Genomic DNA, 17,421 nt, shown 5'->3' with positions numbered 1-17,421 from the left:
TCTCTTTTCTGGAAAGCTTAAAATGTGAAACACCTGCACCAGAAATGAATACGACTTTAGATTTGAAAATAGCAGTTCCCTTATGGTGTTCATTGGATTCAAACCTTGTAATTGCTCCAAGCACAGAGAAAAAATGTATTGGCTCTTTTAGGCATAAAACTAGTTTTGAGAAATGTTTTGTATCTTGTCTTTAAAACAAAACAAAGATCAAACCCTGCACTAACTATCTCTTTCCTCTCGGTGTACATGTGGCTTTAGTTATGACGACTACACTGAGGAACTTACATGGTTTGCAAACCAGGTTGTCTGATCCCAGGAGGACTTCACACGCTGTAAGATAAACACACACATGCAGAAATGGTTACACAGTTGTCTGGTTTTGTTCTTATCTCTTTATCACATATGTTAAAGGAACAGTCTTGACAACTTGGGCAAACATTTTTGTCAGTCTTCCTCAGATGTTTCATCAGTTTCATCTCTGTTCCCAATGCAGAGAAAGGTCCAGGATGTGTTTAAGCTGAAGTTCTGATCGTACTGAAGTACAGACGCAGTCAGCGGACACACAAACATTTCTTTACAAACTACAATTGAAGGTCTGCCATACATTAGCATAAGGCGTAAAACAAATCAACAACTCTTAAGCCGTCCACATGTTCTGTCTTGAAGACTAATTTTCAAATTTCTGCAAAATGCTACCACTTTTAAATTCAAATACATTGCCAATTTTAATTTTCACAGTAATTTGTGAAATTTGTATTGTATGCCCTTTTTTGGAGATAAATATTTTTTCATCTTATCGTTTGTGCAACCGTTTTTATGGTGTTTCTATATATTTTTTCTTTATTTACATTTCATGTGATTATGAAAATAAAGCTTAGCCTTAATCCTCCTCCGTATTATTCAATAGTTTTCCATCTGTATATTAAAGGTGGGGTAGGTAAGTTTGAGAAACCAGCTCGAGATACACTTTTTGTTATATTCCATGGAATGCTCTTAACATCCCGATAGCAATGAATATCTTAAGTACTTTGACAAAAAATCCATTAAAAAATGTCATCCGTGGAAGCTGTAGTTCTGTAAAAAGCACGACCAATCATCTGAGCCGGCCCGGCTAAAATAACTGGATGGCCTACCTGCCTGTCAGCCTTCCATCTGTGCACAAACTTATCTTGTGTCCTCATTGGTCATGTGCACGTTCGTGTGTGTTGGAGGAGGGGCTCTGTAAGGAAGTGGCAGATTTTTTCCGGCTGTGTATTTTCAAATTCTAGCGCACTTGAGCTGGTTTCTCCAAAATGACCTACCCCACCTTTAAATTTGTGTTATCTGTAATAGATCTTACCATTACATAGGTGGAGGCTTCAAATATGCCAAGAGCGTTTTCTGCTTTCCTGAACTTTGTATAATTTGTTATTTTTGTCATGTTTGTGTATTCATTTATAGGTAAACCTGAAATAAGAACTCACAGTTGGTCCTGAGGAAGGATGGAGGGAAGAAGCTTTCGTTCATCAGCGTTGGGAAAGGAACAACGCGAACCATGTAGTCAGTGTCAAAGGTCAACCCGCTGAACGTGTGACTGCTCAGCCTCTGCATAAATACAACAATAAATCCACGATAAATTATTTTTAAAAAGTAAAAATGTGAACATTTCAATATATAGTAGTGTATTAATAATCATATTGCTATTAATGCTTAAAAGTAGAATATTGCTCAACATGTACGGTTGAATAAAGCAGTTTGAAACAGTGTTGCAGAGGATGTTTTCTGGTACCGTGTTCTTGTAGGAGCAATTGAGCTGTCGGGGGTCTTTGAGCAGGAGGTGCTGACACTGCTTCCCCTCGGGGTTCTTGTCCTCCAGGTAAACTCTGAAGCCTTTAATGTGCTCAATCCCTGAGGAGACACAACAGCAAGTTCAAGGATACATATCCATCCTCTTATCTTTCCTCCTCTCCTCTCCTCATTCTGCTGTCTGTCTGTCTGTCTGTCTATCTTTTTGTTTCCTCCCTTTTCCTCTCCCTATTTGCTTCCTCCCCTGTCCTCATCTTTGTTGGGGAAATATTTTCCAAGGCCCATAACTTTGACCCAGTTTATCAGTTCAAACTGTCCTGACTGAGCACACGCACCTGTAACCTTGGCTGCTGTGCTCTCAGTGTTCTTTCTCCCTGTTCCTGCCTGTTGGCGTCAGCTGATAGAGGTGTTATGGTTCTATCTTGTTATGCAGCATGTTGATTATTCTCTCTGAACTAGCTAAATACATGGGTCTGGGGTAGAGTTCTTCAGATTTGACGTGGCAACTCTACCGTGAAGTCAGAACCTCTGGCTCTAGGACTTGTGATGTGAATCCTCCGGCCGAAGCTCCTAAATAAACCATCAGTGTTTGACATCAAAGCTCCTGCTCTTCCCGTGTCTCCTTCATGAGTCGGTGACTCCCACTGCATTGCTACACAGAAGTTTCCCCCACAATCTTCTCTCCACGTTTCATTTCCCCTCTTCTCCCCCTCTCCTTGTTTCCTCTCATTTCCACCTGTCTGATGCTGGTTTCCTTCGCTCTCTTCCTCTCCTCCCTACATGTCCTTTCCTTCATCTCCCCCTTTATTCCTCTTGTTTCCTTTCCCCTACTCCTCTCTTCTTCTCTCCTTGCCATGTTTCTATTCTTCCTCTACTTATTCCCTTCCCTTTTCTCCTCTCCCCTCACATCTTTGTTTCCTCTCCTCTTGAGTTTTTGTTCATTCTCCTTTCTTGGATGCCCCCCCGTTTCCTCTCTACATTTCATGCCCTTCTTCTCCCCTTGTTTTCTTTCCTTTCATCTCCTCCTATCTAGATTTCCTTTCTTCCATTTCCTGTTCTCTTTTTTCCTTCTTGTCCTCATATCCCTGTTACCTTTCCTTCTTTCTCACATTTCTTCTCATCTTCTCTTATTTTTCACAATAGTCTCCTCTCTTTGTTATCTTCCCTCTCTCCTTCTTCTCTAGTTGTTTCCTTCCTATTGTTTCCTTGTATCTCCCCTTGTCTTCTCCCCTATCTTTTCTCTCCTCTAAACTCCTTGTTTCCTCTTCTTATTTCCTTCCTCCGCCCATCTCTCCTCCTCTCTTTGAAAACACGTCTGTCTTGTAATTACACCTTTACACATACACATGTTTTTCCTATTAGCTCTGTGTGGAGGGGAGAGACAGAAACAGCGAGGAGAAGAAGAACAAGGAGAAGAAGTCAAACAGGTTTTTCTGTCTCAAGGCGGATTCCTGAACACCTCCGTCTCTCTGCTGCGGAGGCCAGGACAGACGTTGAGACATTTGCATATTAACCTCAGCCGCAGTGTGACGGCAGGCTCGTGCTAGTTTATGTTATGTATTGCTTTCCTTCAGTATCATTTCAGGTTGTGTCTACATATGTTTCAGCTTCATACTAAAGATATTCTTTAATTACCATACTATCTACAGAGGTAGAACAAGACATTTCAATGTCATTATTTGTTACAAATTGAAACACAAAATTAAACACGTTATTCTTGCTTAACACACTTTTAGTTTTGTTTGATCTGTCTTTTAGCTGTACTGGGTTTGAGAAACTCCCTCTGGAGGGAGCACAGGGTTTAAGCCTAAGCAGACCCTTTACATGAACACAACTTATATAACACACTACAGGAAAGGAAAACCCCAAAAAAGCATAAAAGGGTCTCTTTAAGAATATATTTGATGTTAATTTCTTGTCTAACAAGTGGAACAAATCTCCAAAAGTAGGAGAGAAATAGTTGCAATATAATAAGGATCACATGCCTTGTTAGCAAGTAAAAAAATGTTTTGTCGTATACTGTGACGGACACATTGTGATACAACTAGTTGTTTTCAGTGTACATACAGGTATATGCATGTTCAAGATACTTCATTTCAGTCAAATTGTTTTAGAAAAATCTGAATATGTATTTTAAAAAATATGATAAAAGAGATAACATTTGACTATATGACCAGTTTTAACTTCATGTGTATACATATTTATTCTGCCTACAGCAGGGTGTGATAAACCAAACTTTGCGCTTTGCAAGAAGGAAGAAGTTCAACAGGTTTTTATAAGAACATTTGACAGATTTTTCCCTCCTCAGATGATTGATTCTGGCTGCTGCTCACATGCGACTGTGACATGGAACATTTCTGTCTCTCTGGGAGGAAACAAGGGGCCGCATTGTCACAGAGAAAGGGTCACCTTACAGTCGGGCGCACACACACACACACACACACAATTGAACACACATTCCTTCACGGTCAAATCAAAGTATTGTAGTGTGAGATGTGATCCTCTCTCTTAGTCCCCGAGCCTGAACACACACACACACACACACACACACACACACACACACACACACACACACACACACACACACACACACACACACACACACACACACACACACACACACACACACACACACACACACACACACACACACACACACACACACACACACACACACACACACACACACACACACACACACACACACACACACACACACACACACACACGGTTTTTCTTTCCTGCTCTTCCTCGAGGGGTTTAGGGGAAAAAAGATTCATGTGAAAATCCAGATTATTTTCTTCTAAGTTTTACAAAAATATCACAACTTCCCAAAACAGTTTTCTTAATATTGCTATGGATGAACAGTAATCCGATATAGCAAGTCAAAGTTGTATCAAGCAAATGATCAGCTTTATTGTTTTTCTAGGTATAACTTGAAATAGTTTTTATTAAAGTCATAGTTATCAGTTGATATAACTTATTCAAATATAAAACCTACATACTCGTATACACACTTTACTCTGCTTGTCCAGAAGTGTTTTTAATTGAAGTTGTGAGTGTTACGTGCTGTGGTTTGTGTGCTTCTCTCTCTCTCTAATTGTCTCCCTCTAGGTACCGCCTCCCGTGGGTGCTCCCTCATACGGGCCTGGGGATAAAGGGCTGTGGAGAGCTGCTGTCAGCTTGTTCCTTGCGTGTTGGTGTGTCTCCACACAATACGTTTGATCTGTACTTTGGAGTGTTTGTAAAAGAGTTAACCCTTACTTTATCAGTGTCGCTTCCTGTCTTTATAGAGAGTGGTTGTCAGTTGGCGTTTTGAAATTGTTTGATAAACATTTTATTAAAGGAAATATTATGCTCATTTTCAGGTTCATATTTGTATTTAGTTCCTCAACTGTAACATGTCTCCAAGTTTTAATGTTCAAACAGTCTTTATTTGTCTCATACTGCAGCACCTCTTTTCACCCTCTGTCTGAAACCAGAGCTCAGTCTGCTCTGATTGGTTAGCTGGCCGGCTCTGTTGTGATTGGTTAACCGCTTTGAGATATCACGTGCAATGTGTTGGAGTGCTAGCCAATAGAAGCACGAATGTCAAATAGTGATGTCATTATGTTTTTGGAGAAGAAGGAAAGTTGGAGAACAATGTAAACACATAGACAAGTAATCAGACAGATGGACAACAGAAAGAAAGACACACACAAACACACAGACAGACAGACAGACAGTCAGACAGACAGACAGTCAGACAGTCAGTCAGACAGACAGGTACCTAGTGGACTTGCAGACCAGTGGACAATGACAGCAGCCTGATCCTCGCAGGCCAGATGGCTGAAGGAAACGTTGGCGACCTCGTGGATAACATGTTTTCCCAACGGGTAGTTTATTGAACAATCTGAAGGGAGAGAGACAGAAAAAAAAAACGACATACTTAAACGGTTGCACAGATCAGCATCGTCCTCTGCTTTTATTATTTTACTTGAGGAATCAGAATCCCAATTTAGAAACATTTTATTTTTGTAGTGAATTAGAAGTCTGAATTAACCCAGAAAAGCACATAACCTGCTGTATCTCCTCTCAGGTTAAACTATCTAAACAAACAATGACGCACAGAGCGGTAAAACCTCTGTTAGTCCCTGAATGCAGCGCAGAAGAGCTGTTTTAATTGAAGATTTAAGTGTAGAGATTACCAGGGTTTTTGCAGGGAATGTCAGATAAATGTTCTTACTAAAAGAATGTGTGTGTGTGTGTGTGTGTGTGTGTGTGTGTGTGTGTGTGTGTGTGTGTGTGTGTGTGTGTGTGTGTGTGTGTACGCTTCCTAATGTTCCAAACATGTCTCTTGTTTTATCTCATGAATGACGAAGAGGCAGAGGAAGAGGAGGAGGAAGAGCAGCCAGCCATGAACACACAGTAGAATGGCTGGATTTAGGATGAAGAAAGAAAAGAGGCGTGAGCTCAGACACGACTGACTGCCCCTCTTTCCTCCTGCCAGCCACCTATTGACGGAGAGGATTGAGGTGAGGAAGAGGAGGAGAAAGAGGAGCTTTAAAAAGGATGGAGATGACAGGGAGGAGGTTAGGATGCGATACGAATCACTGCCCCTCTTCCTCTCCTCCTCTACAAAGCAGGGTCATGTTCAGGGCTAAAGGAGAAGGTCACAGCTGGTCGCTCCTCTTCCTCCTTCGTCATAAAGCTTATTTATCTTCCTCTTTTCCGTCTCTTTGCATTCAGAATGTATTTATAATACAAAGGAGGAGAGGAAGAGGAGGATAGAGGGCCAAAGGAGAAGTGATGGATGAGGAGAAAAGCCTTCGTCTTCACCATCATGCTCCTCTTCCTTTTGTCCTCCATATCGTGACCATACCATAAAGCAGTGTATTCAATCTCTATGGATCGATGGGGAGCAGCTCCTTATCTACCAAGAGGTTTCTTTTGAAAGGAGATGAAGAAACAGACGATAACTTCCAGTTTAAGGAGGAAGAAGAATTTAGAACAGTGGCTCTCTTCATTTACTTTCTTTCATCTACTTTTCCTTGCCTCCTTAAAAGTGAGTTTCTGAGTAATGTGCTTTTGGTGTGGTAAGGTAAATGAATCTAAATACTACAATAACCTTGAGACTCAGCTGCTGTTAATGTAAGGAAAGAGAGCCAGTTTGACATTTTAATGTTTTTTTGTTGTTGCTGCTTGATAGTAAAACCTGACTTAATGTAACACCTTAATGTTTATACACACACACACACACACACACACACACACACACACACACACACACACACACACACACACACACACACACACACACACACACACACACACACACACACACACACACACACACACACACACACACACACACACACACACACACACACACACACACACACACACACACACACACACACACACACACACACACACACACACACACACACACACACACACACACACACACACACACACACACACACACACCTAATCTGGTTTTAAGGACCGGATGCCTGGTCATCTTAAAAGTCACATGACCTTCTGACCCCTGACCTTCACATTACTGATGACCTAATATGTCTTTCGATTAGATTGAATGAAAGGCTTTTCTTGAGATTAGTAGACATGGGAACAGCAGAAAAGACTGCATAGTCACGTTGTATTTCAAAAGGAGCACTTTGGCATTTCGGGGAATAATCTTATTTGCTTACAGTTTGATAATAAAAGATCGATACGGCTCAATCGCTGTCATTTCTGTACAGTAAAGTAATTAGCTAAGCTTAGCATAAAGACTGGGAACAGAGGCAAACAGCTCGCCTGATTATTAGACTTTTTTCCATGTTACTTACTAAACTTTGTTTTATGATATTGCTCTGTTTTCATTCATTATTTTCTTTTTCTTTTGATGGTTTACTTGCAGTTTGATTAAGGGTTTGTTGCAAAGAACACAAAAACTTTCCAGACACGGTAATCTGAAAGTGCTTCTTGCCCACGCTCACAGACAAAGGCAGGAGGCAGGGATCGGCTACGGCTCAGGAACTTGACTTTTAGAGCGAAAAGAACAAAAGAGGAAGAGGAAGAGGAGGAGGAGGAGGAGGAGGAGGAGGTGGAGGTGGAGGAGGAGGAGGCGGTGGAAGCGCTGAGGGGGCTTCAGGTTTTCATGCTAACTAATGATGGGAAATGAAAAAAGGCTGTTCTAGGAGATCTCTGTTAATCGCATGTAGGCCGAGCTGGAAGTCAGCAAGGGCACCCCGACAAAAAGACAATGGTTCTTTGCATTCCATGTTGTAACATTGCAAAAAGTAAGACCTGTGGCCAACATGTTTGTGATACTTACACATATTGTTCAGCAGGATAATCTCCACATATTAACATCACATTGAAGTATAAATGCAATCACCAAAAGTAAAAAACTAACATTATGCTAAACAAACTACAGCAGAGTCACATGACTTCACATCACCACCGTGAAACTAAACGCGGCTAATGTTCGCCTTGATGGTGTTTCATCGTTTATTCAGTGACTTAGAGCAGTGATTCTTAACCATAGGGCCGCGGCCCACACTTGGGCCGCCAGCGCCCCCCAGAGGGCCACAAAAAACTTTCAGTTTTGCACCTGTGGGCCGCAAGGGCCGCGAGACTGCGTGCAGCTTTCGACCACGTGGTGGCGTTTTTTTTTTTGTCAATGTATCTTTATTACCACTCAGTTGTTAACAAGCGCCAATACACATAGATGAAGCGGCAAAAATGGAGAAGTTTTTAAAAAGAAAAAATGAAGACGAATGTCCTGCCAACCCCCCCACCCAAAAGACAAAGTTTTTACGGAAATACAATCTCGACTTCATTAAATACGGTTTCGTAAATGGAGGAACAGAGGCAGTGCCAAAAGCCCAGTGTGTGGAGTGTGGGCTAATGCTGTCCAACGAAGCCCTCAAGCCCTCAAAACTACAGCGGCATCTAGAGACCAAGCACCCGAATCTCGTGGGAAAGCCGGTGGAATATTTTAAGAGGAAGGAAAGTGGGCTGCAGATGCAGAAAAGGTCTGTCGTGTCACTGACAAGCAACTCTAAATGTGCATTGAAAGCGAGCTACCTCGTAGCCAGACGTGTGGCACAGAGTAAGAAAGCATTCACCATAGCGGAGGAGTTGGTTCTGCCTGCCGCTGTTGATATGTGCCGTGAGATGGTCGGAGAGGCCGCTGCAAAAAAGCTGCTGACCATCCCACTCTCAAACGACACTGTGAGTCACCGTATCGCGGACATGGCATCAGACATACAGCATCAACTTATAGAAAGAATAAAAAGCAGCCCTTTTTTTTCTTTGCAATTAGACGAGTCCACGGATGTCACGAATGCTGCACTGCTGCTTGTTTTTGTTCGCTATCGCTGGGACAGTAGTTTGCACGAAGACATACTGTTTTGTGGAGAGCTACCAACACGAACTACGGCTCAGGAATGTTTCCGCTGCATGGATAACTACTTCACTGAGAACGGCCTGGACTGGCAGAACTGTGTCGGGGTGTGCAGTGACGGTGCAGCATCAATGACTGGCAGGCATCATGGTGTCATTAGACAGATCCTTGATCGTGCACCAGAAGCTAAATGGACACACTGTTTTCTCCACCGTGAAAGCCTTGCAGCAAAAAAGATGTCACCAGACCTCCACCAGGTGATGGATGTAAGTGTGAAAACCATAAACTTTATTAAAAACAATGCTGTGAACTCCAGATGTTTTGCTAAGCTTTGTGAGGACATAGAAGCAGATCATGTCCAACTGCTATATCACAGTGAAGTGAGATGGCTTTCCAGAGGACTGGTCCTCAATTGTTTGTTTGAACTGAGGAATGAGGTCTTCTCTTTTCTCAGTGAGAAAAAATCTAATCTTGTAGATTACTATGCTGACACAATGTTCACAGCAAAACTTGCCTACCTCTGTGACATTTTTTCACTACTGAACCAACTGAACACCTCACTTCAAGGAAGAAACAGCAACATATTTTGTGTTGCAGACAAAGTTGAAGCTTTCAAGAGGAAACTTGCTTTGTGGACCAAGAGGGCCCAGGAAAATAGGATGGACATGTTTCCACTTTTGTCTGACATTTTGGAAAACTCCCCTCAGGTGAAGATCAGCGACTCAGTCTCCCAGCACCTCTCACAACTGGCAGAGAAATTTGGTGACTACTTTCCTGAGGATCCCAGAGAGGGAAACATGTGGATTTTGGACCCATTTTCAGTGGATCCCACTGCAAATGATGTTGCTTTGCCCTCACACCTGGAATCCCAGCTTCTGGACGTTTCCACTGACAGCACTTTAAAGCTGCAGTGGGGCAAACTGGACCTGGGCTCATTCTGGGTTGCTGTCTCAAAGGAGTACCCATGTCTTGCACTGAGGGCTGTGAAACTCCTTCTCCCATTCACAACTACGTACCTGTGTGAATCAGGATTCTCCATTGTGGCCACAACTAAGACCAAAGCCCGAAACAGACTCAGAGCAACACTGGAGTCTACTCTGAGAGTGAGCCTTTCTCCCATTCCACCCAGACTGGATCTGATTATGTCTCAGAAGCAGGCCCAAGTGTCTCATTAAGAGGTCAAGATAAAAAGGGAGTTGTATTATTGTTGTTATTGTTGTTCATTGTTGTTATTATTTGTGTCATTGTTCATTTGTCACAGATATAAAGATTATTCTGGTTCGGCCATGCAAAAATGGAGACTGCTGAAGCAATTTTCAAATAGCTTTGCAGATTATAAGGCTATAGTTTCATTTGCACTTTATTTCAATTTCATTTAGTTTATTTATTTAATTTAAAAACAGATTTATATTATTTGAATGCATTTATTTTATCACCCCCTTTTATTGATTGATTGATTATTTATATATATATATATATATATATATATATATTTTTTTTTTTTATTAATTTAAAGTAAAATCCTAATATTGGTCTTTTTTATTATTATTTAAAAGCCTGACTTGATCCTTGACATTTTTTCTTGTCACAGCTTGATTTGGTCCAGGAATTATCAGCCTGTTCGGTGTCTTGATACAGTATGTGTAGGTTTACATACACATGTTTAATAAAAGTATTTGTGATGATCCCATTTTATCATGTCATTTTATTTGATAAGGTTTTTGCTTGTTAAACAGTTAGTGGATTTGGTTTATTATTGAATACAAATCAAACCGAGAATGAGGTCAATTAAACCTATACAGTGTTAATATTTAATGGGCCCCGGGCCACTTTGTACTATAAAAATTGGGCCTCAAGGTCAAAAAGGTTAAGAACCCCTGACTTAGAGCATCGCCGTTTTGAAGACACATACTGACATTCTTGAGTGGGGTATTTATTGAAGTATTTTCTGTCATAGAAGTGAAGATCTATTTGGCTTGTGTTAACCACAGACCTCAGTTCACACATCTAACCAAAAATACATAGAAAAAACTGTTGATTCGAGATGAGCAAACCAGAAGTGCTAATATTTCCTGTTTGTTTTTTTTAGACCGACATGACAATCCCCTCTTCCTGCATTAAGATAACTCAGTTTTTATTTGAAATTTTTTGATAGTAAAAGATAAGGTTGCTACGTTGTTAGTAATTGTGCAGATGAAGAGAATTAAAGAGGAACTCACTGTCAGCTCTGAGGGTGACGGCCAACCTGGGACCGCCATCAGCATCAGACTGCACCTGAAAGAGAGACATGTATACAATTAAAGACACTTTTTCAATAACGCACATTGTTAAAGGAATGTTGAGAGAGAAAGACAGACATTCAAAATACATTCCCAAATAACATTCCCTGCAGTTAATGACTACTTTAAATATTTTTCTCTTAGGCTACTCCATCATTTTCATCATTTTTTCCCCCATTCACATCAAACAAAGAAAATAGCTGCTTTTGGATTGAAGGCACACAATAAGGCAGATTGTTTTACTGCCTGTAAAGATATACGTTTTGTTTTATGAGAAAAAGGACATGTATGGACAAATCAAGTCAATAAATAAAAAGTCAAAGATGAATTGGATATATATTGGATTTTTCAATACCAATATTAGGGAGGAAAAATATTGATATATACAAGCTGATATTCTAATATTAAGAAGCTCTTTTCATTAAGAAGAAATAACAGTACTACATGGATTCAATGCTAAATACTGTCAGAAGTAAGAGTCCTTCATTCAATATTATACTTAGGATAAAAGTAGTCATTTTAAGAGAACATATATTATAGTCATTGTGGGGGTCGGTAACTACATATACTTAAACTAGTACCTGTACTTAGAATTCTGCAGTATCAAATGGTAGTTCTGGTAAGCAAAACAATCTTTAGTTGCGGCCCTCTTGGCATGTTGCTAACACTTTAGGTTCCCCTCTCTTTGGGCCAATAGTAGCTCAGTCCATGGTGACTTGGCCTGGTAACCTGAAGGTTGCCAGGCCAAGTCCCAGACCAAGAACAAGGCGGGTGAAGTGCAGGATCCTTGTCCAAAAAAGAAAAAACCCAACTTGGAATCAATAAAGTATAACTGATCTAATAATCTAACTCACCAGAGGAAAAACAACATGTAGCTGCTTGTTTGAAATCTTTCATAAACATTCCCTGGATTAAGTATTTCCCATATAAGCTTTGTGAAACACAAAGGAGAGCAGATAGTGACACACGATGAGGAGTGAGATGCGTGAACATTGACTGCTTTTTTCTGGTTCCACACAACAAGGACGTGGAGTCTCATGAAGGTATGTTTCTGAAGTTTTACAGCTTTGACCTTGTTTTCCACACACACACACACACACACACACACACACACACACACACACACACACACACACACACACACACACACACACACACACACACACACACACACACACACACACACACACACACACACACACACACACACACACACACACACACACACACACACACACACACACACACACACACTTTCTCCACCTTGTTACAGAGGTGTCAGTCTGTGGTCACACAACAAACATAGACACACACCTGAAACCAATCAGACAGGCTCCCCACTGCGTATGTGTGTGCGCGTGTGTGTATGTGTGCCATGCTAATTAGCAGTCACTATGCCCCAACAACCCATCCACACACACGTTTGTAATTATATACTTGTGAAGACCCTGCATTGACAGAATGTATTCCCAGGAACTTCAAACAAGCACTGACATGGACCCTGGAACCATATTTTAAACTAGGGCTCAACGATTAATCGATTTAAAAAAAAATGTGTTCTTCTTGTGTGTCAGTCATCCACACCAATCAGAAGTGCTGTGCTCCACACGTACCAGCCATTGTTAACCAATCAGAAGTGGCCCATGATAGAAGGTGATAGACAGATTGATCCAATCACCTGCCAAGTATTTTTGAAAGTGCCTGCCCTTTCCAAATGGCTTCCAATGGAGCTTTCCTAGATGGTTTGGTGAAACAAACCATCTGAGTCAGGTTAGTAATGCTCCATCACATGTTTCTATTACAGGGTGAATCTTAAACTGAAGCTTGACTTTAAAGCAACCCAACGGAAGTTTCATGTAAGTTCAGTTCTTTCACTCGTAGCTCGGGCTGCGGGGGTGCTAGAGACGGGAGCACGTTGATACGACCTTCCTAGCCGGAGATATGGCCACATTTTACAATAAACTTCCGTTGGGTCACTTAAAAACAAATATCGCAATTCGAATCGCAATATCTGTCAGAAAAATCGCAATTAGATTATTTCCCCAAATCGTGCAGCCTTTTGTAACCATCTACAGCCTTTTGAAGAAGCGGAGACCGGGAAAAAAAATGTCTTTAAAGTGGCCTTTATTAAGATAGCAATACACACGTAGACACAATTTTCCATTGACAGAAATTGACTCAGCTCCAGAAGGCACATTATGCAGTTTGACAAGAACAGAGGGTTTTTAAATAGAAAGTGATTTTTTTTTATGGTAGTAGGCAAACTTATCAATTTAGTCTAATTTTTGCTTTTACATAGAAATCCCACTTGAAATCATCAACACTTTAATGATGTCCCTTTTCCAACTTAGAAAAACTCCCATCCAGTTACACACACGTTGCCTCCCCAGCTGACCTTTGACCTCCATGGGTTTACATGCTGCTGTGTGCGCAGACATCCCGCTGGCAGCATGAAATGGGGGCTGATTAAAATCAAGGAAAGCTTTCTTACCGCACAAAAAAGAAAGTGCACTCCGTGATTGGCTGCACTGAAACACTTTCCGGACAACCCCCCACCAAAAAAGGCATGTCATGGTAACGACTGAGACGAGAATGATCTGCACAGACCTGAAGGGTTTCAGAAAGATTAGGATACTATGGTGGGCTATATGGTCAGAATGTTCGATAACGATATCTGTCATTTGGAAAATGCAAAATCTCAATTGGCACACACTTGCACATACAGTGACATCAAGTCTTTGCATTCGAGTCTGTAACCTTGTTCGAAAGGCACCTCTCAAAGTACCAGTCCATAATCCATTTTTGTCTGTTCTGGGACTTGAACCAGCGACCTTCTGGTCCCAAGCAAAGTCCCTCCAGACGGAGCTACTGTCGCACTTTGGATAGTAACCATATGTATGAAGATCACGAGAGGTAATTGTACTGTATGGTTTAAAATAACCATACAGTATACACATCAACAAACACTGTCAAAATAAGCTACTTTACAAATATCTGGTACTCATGTAACCGTAGTTCTTCTTTGTCTAGCTCTGCATTTAAAAACACATCATTCTGCATTCTGCGTTGCGCTGTATATACCGTCATATTGAAGGACTCTGGGGGAGAGGAATAACCAGTGACTTAAGATCCTTGTGAACAAAGTCCTGGTGGGATATTAAAACCAGTGTTGAAAAGTACATAAAACTCAAGTATTGCTTTTAAATCAGGAAGGTTACTTGTAAAAGAGTACTTTTGGAACAAAGAATTTAAAGTTTTAATTAAGAAAATGATTGGAGTCCTTCTTCCAACACTGAAGAAAATACATGAACACACTATGGTACAATAATCCGCTTTTTCTTTTATATCATCTTTTCACATCATCATCATCATCCTGCCTTGAATTTTCTTTCTGAATCTATTATTACATTTCCTTATTTTTACCTGTGAAGCAGTTTTGAGAATATTTAGTTAGGAAACGTCTTGAAGTCGTCATTTTAGTATCGTGACACAGACTCCTTCATCTTTACAACTGACAATTTTCTCCCTTCCTGTTGCCAGGTGTTTCTGACTAGTAATAATCATTATTACACACACGCACACACACCAACGCCCTGAGGCCTGAATACCCTCAGACTCATCGGTAGACAAAGAAAAAAATAAGTCCTAAAAGAAAAAGAAAGACAAAATATCAATTCATTTCAAGTAACAAAAATGTACTTGCAGCTGGGCGCTTTTCACTTTTGAAAATGACTACAAAGAACAGAAGAGAACTACAGATCTAAAAAACAAAGGGAAACTTGAACCCTAAAGAAAGCAGACTTTCCCTTGGGAACACAAACACACACAGCTAATTGCAGGCTAAGCTAGTTGAACATCAATGGATCAAATTGCTGGAGGTAAGGGAAGAGCGAGGCAGCACATGGAAACAAGGAAAAAGGAAGGAGATACAGCAAAAGGAAGATTCAGAGGGGGTGGGGGGGAGTGAAGCATTATGGGAGAGGTAATCAGAAGCCCAGCAGAGAAGGAAGGAAGTGAGAAAGAAGAGATGGAGGGATCTGATTAAACAGGAACTCCTTCAATTACAGCTTTCAAGGTTCACGTAGCAGACTTCTCCATCCCTCTCGTTTTGTTTTGTGCGCGCAGACCAGTTCCAGATGTGAGACGGAGACCACAGGACAACCTCACAGGCTAACCTTTAATCAACTAACTGCTCAAGAGCCGAGGTACAAACAGCTCCAACGGTGCTGTTTGGGGAACCAGCATTAGAGCTTTTTAGATAGTTGGTAAAGACTGAAATTGTATCTGATCACAAAAAGATTCACAATTCTGTTCACTTTAGCTGCCAGTATACTTTATCACCTAAGGATGTCATGAGAACAGATACTTTTGTACAAAGTCGACTGAAACATTGGCCGGTACTCGTTTCTGAGAGTACCAAAAGTAAGACAGATCCTGGCATCAGAATCAGAAACTGTCTTCATCTTGAAGGCTCACGGCGTCCCGTGGGCAAAGTCGATGAAGGTCTCTAGGCCATGAAAAAGCCTTTGGGCTATAAAACTCAGCCCTGTTTGTATTAATGTCTTCCTGTCTCACACACACACACAAACACTACCATATGGGACGGCATGGCTACACTGAGATATCTGTGTGTGTGTGTGTGTGTGTGTGTGTGTGTGTGTGTGTGGGGGGGGGGGGCTGGGATAATAGCCAGCAACACCAGATGCATGAGGTCCAGTTGAAGTTACAGTGGGGCAAAAAATTATTTAGTCAGCCACCAATTGTGCAAGTTCTCCCACTTAAAAAGATGAGAGAGGCCTGTAATTTTCATCCTAGGTATACCTCAACTATGAGAGACAAAATGAGAAAAAAAAAAATCCAGAAAATCACTGATTTTTAAAGAATTTATTTGCAAATTATGGTGGACATTTGTTTTTTATTTAGTCAATAACAAAAGTTCATCTCAATACTTTGTTATCTACCCTTTGTTGGCAATGACAGAGGTCAAACGTTTTCTGTAAGTCTTCACAAGGTTTTCACACACTGTTGCTGGTATTTTGGCCCATTCCTCCATGCATATCTCCTCTAGAGCAGTGATGTTTTGGGGCTGTCGCTGGGCAACGCGGACTTTCAACTCCCTCCAAAGATTTTCTATGGGGTTGAGATCTGGAGACTGGCTAGGCCACTCCAGGACCTTGAAATGCTTCTTACGAAGCCACTCCTTCGTTGCCCGGGCGGTGTGTTTGGGATCATTGTCATGCTGAAAGACCCAGCCACGTTTCATCTTCAATGCCCTTGCTGATGGAAGGAGGTTGTCACTCAAAATCTCACGATACATGGCCCCATTCATTCTTTCCTTTACACGGATCAGTCGTCCTGGTCCCTTTGCAGCAAAACAGTCCCAAAGCATGATGTTTCCACCCCCATGTTTCACAGTAGGTATGGTGTTCTTTGGATGCAACTCAGCATTCTTTCTCCTCCAAACACGTCTAGTTGAGTTTTTACCAAAAAGTTATATTTTGGTTTCATCTGACCATATGACATTCTCCCAATCCTCTTCTGGATCATCTAAATGCTCTCTAGCAAACTTGAGACGGGCCTGGACATGTACTGGCTTAAGCAGGGGGACACGTCTGGCACTGCAGGATTTGAGTCCCTGGCGGCGTAGTGTGTTACTGATGGTAGCCTTTGTTACTTTGGTCCCAGCTCTCTGTGGGTCATTGACTAGGTCCCCCCGTGTGGTTCTGGGATTTTTGCTCACCGTTCTTGTGATCATTTTGACCCCACAGGGTGAGATCTTGCGTGGAGCCCCAGATCGAGGGAGATTATCAGTGGTCTTGTATGTCTTCCATTTTCTAATAATTGCTCCCACAGTTGATTTCTTCACACCAAGCTGCTTACCTATTGCACATTCAGTCTTCCCAGCCTGGTGCAGGTCTACAATGTTTTTTCTGGTGTCCTTTGACAGCTCTTTGGTCTTGGCCA

The 17,421-nt window shown here is 41.4% G+C and overlaps 1 protein-coding gene across 1 annotated transcript in view; it reads right to left on the bottom strand.

The window, feature by feature from the left end:
* il17rd (interleukin 17 receptor D) overlaps positions 1–17,421 on the bottom strand; it is a 43,858-nt gene that overhangs the window by 20,178 nt on the left and 6,259 nt on the right. Inside the window, exons 2-6 of the mRNA XM_079684269.1 lie at positions 11,398–11,452; positions 5,555–5,677; positions 1,769–1,887; positions 1,464–1,584; positions 286–330 (exon numbers count right to left, since the gene is read on the bottom strand). Coding sequence (XP_079540395.1) covers positions 286–330; positions 1,464–1,584; positions 1,769–1,887; positions 5,555–5,677; positions 11,398–11,452 — 463 coding nt within the window. The remainder of the gene's footprint in view (positions 1–285; positions 331–1,463; positions 1,585–1,768; positions 1,888–5,554; positions 5,678–11,397; positions 11,453–17,421) is intronic.

Source organism: Notothenia rossii (assembly GCF_949606895.1).
Source record: "Notothenia rossii genome assembly, chromosome: 5".
NCBI classification, from domain to species: Eukaryota; Metazoa; Chordata; class Actinopteri; order Perciformes; family Nototheniidae; genus Notothenia; species Notothenia rossii.
The sequence above is the reverse complement of the archived record's forward strand: the minus strand, read 5'-3'. Positions and strand labels throughout refer to the sequence as shown.